The sequence below is a fragment of the Dryas octopetala genome, chromosome 6, assembly GCF_963921425.1.
Source record: "Dryas octopetala chromosome 6, drDryOcto1.1, whole genome shotgun sequence".
Classification (NCBI taxonomy): domain Eukaryota; kingdom Viridiplantae; phylum Streptophyta; class Magnoliopsida; order Rosales; family Rosaceae; genus Dryas; species Dryas octopetala.
In genome coordinates this window covers 6,046,933-6,055,289 of record NC_141371.1, presented here as the reverse complement: position 1 = coordinate 6,055,289, position 8,357 = coordinate 6,046,933, and the positions used below count along the sequence as shown (strand labels likewise).

At 33.4% G+C, this 8,357-nt stretch overlaps 1 protein-coding gene across 1 annotated transcript; it reads left to right on the top strand.

Annotated features, from left to right (window-relative positions):
• The first annotated feature begins 3,106 nt into the window (after nucleotides 1-3,106).
• Nucleotides 3,107-7,602, top strand: LOC147281651 (pectin acetylesterase 5-like). Its single transcript, XM_086246372.1, has 12 exons — nucleotides 3,107-3,425; nucleotides 3,532-3,614; nucleotides 3,748-3,877; nucleotides 3,982-4,061; nucleotides 4,156-4,242; nucleotides 4,581-4,705; nucleotides 5,075-5,135; nucleotides 5,481-5,534; nucleotides 5,660-5,737; nucleotides 5,830-5,935; nucleotides 6,622-6,767; nucleotides 7,144-7,602. Exons 1-12 carry the CDS (start codon nucleotides 3,203-3,205, stop codon nucleotides 7,255-7,257), a joined length of 1,287 nt encoding a protein of 428 aa, XP_086102498.1. The 5' UTR covers nucleotides 3,107-3,202; the 3' UTR covers nucleotides 7,258-7,602.
• Nucleotides 7,603-8,357: the final 755 nt, after the last annotated feature.

Here is an 8,357-nt window from a genome sequence, read left to right as displayed (position 1 = left end):
TTATGGGCTTGCTGGAATAAACTTGGGACTTCATGTTTTTCATTACCCTTCCCCTTTTGTTTGGGCCTTTTGGCTAATAATCTTTCTGGTGTATTACTTTTATGCACGTGGTTCATTTTATATTGTATTTCAATAATTTTTTAAGGTTTTATTCAAATATTATATATGCAAAAAAATTAGATTAATAAAAAATCATTAAGATAACTAGTTTTGTTCAAATAAATAGATAAATAAAATACTTTCAATAAACATTTAAAATGATGGTTAATTCCTAATAAATGTAATTTTTTCCAATAATGATTCTTCAATAAAGACTGAAAAAGTAGATGATTCTAATTATCAAAATACAAAGTGGAGTGGGTCCCACAAAGAATTCCTTAAATAAAATTATTTTAGAGATCTCTTAACGAAAACTTCTTTAATAAATTTATAAACAATACAATAATTGTACTTCAAACAATATATAATTGGCTTTTTGGTGTCATCCATTAATAGTTACAGAAGTGCTTATTTAAGGACACAAAAATGAGAGATAAAAGTTTGATTCACTTTAATATTTATCGGTTTCAACAAATGTGTTAAATAGGATCATGAAATGCATTGTCCCTCATTTTAAGTTCATTAAGTGAGCATTAGTTAATACCTTCAAACAATAGGCAGAACGATAATGATAATTCAAAAATGAAAACCCAATATCTTTGAAATTAATATTAGCTAGTGTTATAATTTAAGTAAATTGGTGACACTAGATTAGCATGTCAAAACAATTTCAAGCAAAATAAAGTTGTATTGGAAAGGGAGGCGATTTTCGCACTCATTTTTTCTCCGTTTGCACTCCATCTCCTTTTTTAATGTATTTTGTATATTTTTCCAAATTTACCCTTTATGACTGTTGAATTTTTATTTTAATTATCTTTCAGTAATGATTATTTTTTTCTAAATTTTCTTATACTTATTAAAAAATAAAAATAAGTAATTTTCTCTCCCCCTTGTCGTATCTTCTTCATATTGCATCTCTTTGCCTTCTATGACATTTTTTTTTCTTTTGTGAACCAGTGTTGCAAGTGTTTTCAATCATTCTATACTTCATTAGGAAAATATTTAGCCTGTCATATTTTTTTTTGTTTTCTTCATGAAGGTCATGATTTATGTATCTTCTTCTTTTGATGGTGGGTTTTGTGTTATGAAAATAATTGAGGTTTTCAATTAGTCCACTCCCTCATTTTTGGGTCTTTTGACTCTGCCAAGAAAAATGTTCTCATGCCAAGCAACCACTATTTATTTGTAGCATATTTGATTTTTTAAAAAATGAATGTCACATGACAGCTTAATAAGAAAAGAGAGATGTACAATATATCATTAAGATAGAAATATAAAGAATTACACAAGTTTTTCTTCCTTTTTAAAAAATAGTTATATAAATAGATATATTATTATGACAATTTTAAAAAATTAAATGTGTAAGATTTAATGTTGCATAGGTGACATTCTATAATTAAAAGCCAAAGAGTATATGTGAAAAATAAATAATAAAAATATATACAAACATTTAAAAAAAATAAGAAGAAGTACAAAAGAAAAAACGATTACGAAAATCACCTCCCATTATAAATGCTAGCTATCTTCCCCTCCAATAATTTTGGTTTCTTTTAGTCCTTTTATTATGGTATTCGCAGCCTTTGGTCATCAAAGCTCATTGGTCAATGAAGTACCTTCTAGTCCCACTTTATGTTTATTCATGGCTCGCTGATTGAGTTTAGATATTATACCATTCCGTTCTTTTTCTTGATGTTACATTCCCATATTGATGATTATCAAAGTTGGTTTGTAACGGGGTTTCTGTATTTAATCGTCAATGTCTTCACGATGATGATGTTCTTGTACTGGCCATTCCATTGGTCCCATGAGCCTAGCACCCAGAGGTTTATATGGTAGCTATATGATCGACATTGACTAAAGCATAGTTAACGTCATGTGTGTGTTACTATGATGCATTAGACCACCGTTTGGTGGTCAGAGCATTTGCCAGTCTAATTTAAACACTAATTTTACATTTTGGCCTGCTATATTCTTGCAATCATGTCAACTCAATAGCTGTGTGTCAGATGCTATAGTCTATATTAGGTGTGGATCATATAAACTCCCCATTATTTTGAGCAATCAGTGTGAAAACTTGCAAATGCTTTCTTTTTTAATTAAATGGGCACCCAATTTCTATTTTTCTAGTGAAATCTTTTGAACTCTTTATGTTATTTTGTATATACAGTTTTTTCACTGTTATACAATAATTAACTTTGCAATCTTCATCATAATTTTTAACGTTATGTAACATTATCTCACGATATGAAATTAATATCATAATACTTAAAAGAGATGGATTCTCATTTGATATATATTATTAACAATATTTAAAAACAAAGATGTCCATGTCCATCCCTTCGTACACATCTCATGACCTTAGTTTTGTAGAAGGTATTACGTGGTGACACACCAAATAACACTTCCATTATCACATCCACTTGATCCTCGATCTTTAACTAAACCTTTGTTCCAATTTGCATCAGTTTGCCCCAACTTTGAACATCCAGTTGAGTCCAAATTGAAAACTCCGTCTAATTTCTTAAGAAAAAAAACCGACATAATAGCACGTGGTTCTCATGTATGAATATTTTACTCATTTAAAAAATATAAAAATACGCACATATTTTATCCTTTTTATTTTTGTTTTATATCTTTAAAACCTAACAAAAAAAAACTAAAAAAAAAATCAAACTACTAAAAAGAGAAATAAAATGGAGAAAACAAGATATTGTAAGAGATGAAGGTGCTTTACACAAGACGAATGATTCTGAAGCCTTATTCGTTATTTTTCTTTTCTTGTTTTCATTCACATTTGTGATTTGTCTCATTCTTATAATTTAATTATTTTGATCAATAAAATTAGTGAACAAATTTAATGAGTTATTTTAGATACGTAATAATTGTTGTAGGTGAAGAATAATATATTTTTTGCTTACATAATAAGTTTATTATTACAGAATAATATTAGAAATCTCAGATTAATATATTAAATTTAGAGAGATATTGAGTAGTGCTGGAGGCAGCACCTACTTATTGATCTAACTGATGTTGTAGTCTTGTAGATGACATGTGAGTTTCTTTCTTATTTGCATTTCGGAGTATGATCCTCTGAGGTCTGACAATGGTAGGACCAGTGGCGTGTCCAAAGCTTCGCGGCCTGCTATGGTGGAGAAAGTGGGCCAAACGGGACTGGGCAATCGCCGCCGCCGGATTCACCTTCGTCGCCTTCGCTCTCACTCTTATCCCCCACACCTCTTGGAGCGATGAACAAGTCTCCCACGTCATCACCACCGTCGATTTGGTCGATTTGACCCTGCTGCGCGACGCCAAAAATAGAGGCGCCCGTACGCAATCTCACCCCCCTCAACATGCTTATCACATTTTGATTGATTCTCTCTCTGTGTTGAGCTCCTGATTCATTTTCTTCTCGTTCAAATCTTGGTTTGGCAGTTTGTTTAGATGGGAGTGTGCCTGCCTACCATTTGCAAAAGGGGTTTGGATCTGGCTCTCACAATTGGCTGCTTCACATTGAGGTCTTAATAATTCAAATCTTATGCCTTTTACATATCTATGCCTATGCTAGTTTCATTCAGTCCCTCTACATATTCTAGTAGATATCATTTGTTTATGAAGAAAGCAAAAATGGGTAATGGGTTTGGGTTGTAGGGTGGTGGTTGGTGCCATTCAAAAGAGTCGTGTTCTTTGCGTAAAGGGACCGCACTGGGGTCTTCCAATTATATGGAAAGGGCTCTTCTTTTTTCTGGGATTTTGAGCTCTCAACCATCACTAAATCCTGGTAATTTATTTTTACCCTGCTTCTGATGCTTAATTTTGTAATTTTAGCTCAATGTCAAACAGCTGATTGATGTGATTCAATTCATTTTTTCGAGCATTCCATAGAATTCTATAACTGGAACAAAGTCAAAATACGGTACTGTGATGGTGCATCTTTGGCTGGCCACCCGGACAATGAGTTGAAGGTAAATGCGTGTTTGGAGATTATCTGCCTTGTTTCAGAAAGAATGTTGAGAAAGTTACTTTTGTTTTAACATTATCTGTTCTTGCATTGTGTAGAATGGATCACTTTTCTTTAGGGGCCAGCTCATATGGGAAGCACTTATGGATGAACTCTTGTCAGTTGGCTTGTCAAAGGCGAAACAGGTATCTCTGTGGTTGCTTGGATTTTGCTCTAATTATTTAATAATCATCATCTGTAAATGCACAGCTTTAGACATCTAGAAGATTCTAAGCATGTACATGGTTCGGTGATTATGACTATACAAGTTGTTTCACTCTCATTCTGTGAGCTGAGTTCATTAATACTATAATGAATAATTGTATGATTTGTCCAGACATTTAATAAACTTCTGCTGAGAAAGTCATTTCCTCCTTGAACAATTTCTTTTTATCCTCACTCGCTTAAATTTAACTTTCCTAAATCCATATTTTATTCCATAGTGATCCACGTCTGCTAATATGTACGAGTGACATTCTTACAGGCTCTTCTTTCGGGATGCTCTGCTGGTGGGTTGGCGACTCTTATACATTGTGATGAATTTCGAGGTCTTCTTCCTAAGGATACAACTGTCAAATGTCTTGCTGATGCAGGTTTTTTTCTTGATGAGTATGTTTTATGTCTACTAGTGCCTTCTGCAGCAACATCTTCTAGCAAATCTGTTTAGTATGAAGTATTTCTAGGACCATATTTTGGGAACTCTTTTAGGATCATCTTATATTTTTTATCGAATACCTCATAAATCATAAGTTTCATACAATGGTACTAGAATTTCCTGATTCCATTTCTAGTTCATACATCTGTAATAAAACCTATCATACCATTCTGTAGCAGGAATGTTGAAAGTCTTGCATGCTTTCTAGTAACTACTTGTTGTACATGTATAATTTTTTTTTAATGCATCTTCTGTTCACTAAATAGTGATCACATAAAGAAAAAGAGAGATTCTTTAGCCACTTTCTGTTTACTACATTTCAGGAAAGATACTCTCCAAATTTCCACCATGAGATCTTTCTTTGGTAATGTTGTCATCCTTCAGGTTATGCTCTGATCTTTATTGGACTAGCTTATCTAATCTTTATCTAGGTGATACTTATACTAGTTTTTTTTTTTCATTAATTTAAATTACTACCAATGGTGATACTGTCGGGTTCGCGGGACCCACTATGTGATGGATGGAGTGAATATGAGATGTAAATCACTAGTCAATATCGATTTGAGTCTTTCATACAGTGCATCTGTTAGTTCTTATTTTAGAGTCTGACGCATCATACATGAGACAAGGTTTCATCCATTTGACCCATATGAAGATAAACTGTTTTGTGAGGCTATATAATCATTATTGATTTCTTTTGTTTTTTATTTTTTTTCGTTATGCTGTCAGGGTTTAGAAAAAAGTTTGCACAAGGATTGTGTTGCGAAAATGGAACCAACTAAGGTAGGTTTTCTTTTCCTGTTCTGTATGTGGGTGCCACTGATCAAATTTGAGATGTTCTTATTTTTCTGTTCAGTTATGATTCATAACACAAAGCCCCTATTATTTTTTGTGAACTTTTGTGGCAGTGTCTCTTTCCTGAAGAAATTATTAAAAGCATTAACACCCCAGTGTTCATTGTCCAACCAGCTTATGATTTTTGGCAGGTAATGTTTTCTCAGAACCCAACCTTCATTTGCTTGTCATCAGAATTTGATTTCACATTCCTTTTTTCTCTTCCTAATTGGATGATCATTAGATACAACATGTCTTGATACCTAAAGAATCAGACCCAGGTGGCTACTGGCAAAACTGCAGACTGAACATTAATTATTGCAATCCTTCCCAGATTGAAATACTACAAGGTAATTGGATATGAATCTCATGATCATATATGTATTGCCCGACAGTCCAGGAATATAGCACAGTTAATGGTCTGAGTCTATTTAGCAAGCGCATGTTATATGGCCCATTCTTCAAGGACTATTATCATTATGATCTACCAATAGTTAATTAAAGTATGCTGCTGATTGAAACCATCCATTTGTAGATGGTTGTGGACTATCAACCAGCATATTTCCCCGACGAAATCCGCAGGAAGTTTAGGGTATTATTATTTTACATTTAAACTAGGATTCACAGGCCATCATACTAGAGAAAATCTCAGTGGGACAATCTGGTAACAGATTTGATGGACCATAATCCGGCATTTTTAACAGCTGCAAGTTGCAATCAGTGGCCCTTACTAGGGTCATCTTGTTAGGTTATTTTCTTAGCAAGGAAATATCTAGTGGCAGACTGGTGCTCCCAAACCCATATAGCACACATGTATTTTCTAAAGATAACAATTACACCATTGGTTCATCTTATGGTACTTGTAGCTTCTCTAGCTTGAGGCCTCTTGTCATTTTTTTTTTGTTTCTGATAAGACAAGGCATCTTGTCATTGGAAAATAGGATTCATGCATTGGACCCTGTAATTGGTTGTATAATGAAGAATAGTTGTAAACAGATTATTGTGGCAGATTAACGTATGAACTTATTTCATACAGGTTTTCGTGGTTCTATGCTGAAGGCGCTGAATGAATTCCAGAAAAATAAGGAGGGAGGAATGTTTATAAATTCATGCTTTATTCATTGCCAGACATTGGTGACTGAGAGATGGCATTCACCCGATTCTCCACGAATAAACAAGAAGGTGAGCATGTTACCAAAAAAAAATGGCAAGGAAAAGTTTTTCCATGGTGAGACTTTATAGTCAGCATTGAACTCTATAATTTTTTACTCAAAAAATTGCATGTGCCATGCAGAAATGTTCTATTTCATTTGTAACATATATTTGTTATACAATACTTGCGTTTATCATGTGGTTTAAGTGTTTTTACCAATGTAGATATGCTTTATATTTATAAATGTTGCTTTTCAGGTATTCTAACTGTTCACAGTAGCAACTGAAAACCTAAATACCATAAGCTTGGGCAATGAAATCTTTTTTTTTTTTTTGTATTGTTTTTTGTCATTTTCTTAACTAAACTTGTTCTCTGACTGAAACTGTGCTTTGCTATTCCTGATAGACAATTGCAGAGTCTGTGGGTGAATGGTACTTTAATCGAAATGCATCAAAGCAAATTGACTGCCCATATCCATGCAATCCCACCTGCCAACATATGGATTTCCTACATGGTTGATTGAGCTCAAGAACACTTCCAACTTGTTCATGGGTTTTTCCCAACCCTAGAGATATTTAATTCCTCAATATACCCTGGTGGGGATCTTCCTTTCTTGTCCAGAGCATGATCCTGTTCCTGTAGATATTGAGAATGAAGGTGTGAAGAAAATTACAGTTCATACTTGATGTCACTTCTTTACATAGAGGAGAAACACGTTCTGTAATTGTTGCTTTTACATTGCGGAGTCCATAATAACCAGATGAAAGGTCTTTGCTTTCAATGTAATGATCGTTTGAAACTGCTCTTCGATGTAATTGTATATGCTGTGGATACCTTTTGTACCTTGCTTTCCAGAAACAAAAATTTCCTCATGCTGCATTTGTAACTACTAATTTTTTTTTTTTCTCCAGATTGCATGATTTTATCCTTTATTTCTTTTTTATCTTATTACTTTTTTGTTTCTGTTTTTGGTTGGGGGTTGGGGGACAAATTTTTTTAACCTGCATTGACACGTTATAGCTTTAAAATCCAACAATTATATTCATTACCCATCTCCACCTCAAAAGAGTGAATGGAGCTAAACCAATTCCCATAAACAAATGTGGTAAATTTTCTTATTAAAATGAAAGTCTAGAGGTTCGATTGACTTGCATGTGAAACATGCGGTTTATTTTTTACAATTATTTTTCCTACTCGTCATTTGCAGAAGTCAATTAGCAATTTGCTTATTATGTCTGGAATCCCGAATCCTATTTAGCACATGTCTCGTCGGCAAAGTCGCCTTTGATCCGCTACTAATTAAAAAAGACTTGCCAAGTGACCTACTGTTTTGGTTTCTGATCACAATTTTAATAGAAAAAGACTTGGGGAAAAGATAAGACCCATTGTCAATGCTACCTCTTTATTTTACTTTTGTGACCACCTGCTCCGGATTATATTAATTCTAACAACTTGGCTGAATGAAAGCTTAATTTATACCAAACTTCTCATTATATATACATTATAAACCATACTTGGAACTTCTCATTATACCACACTTTTCCAAAACTAAAAAGTGATGATTCTCTAATAACTTTGATCGAGTTCTTTAAATTTGCAGAGTCAACATTCAGTACTTT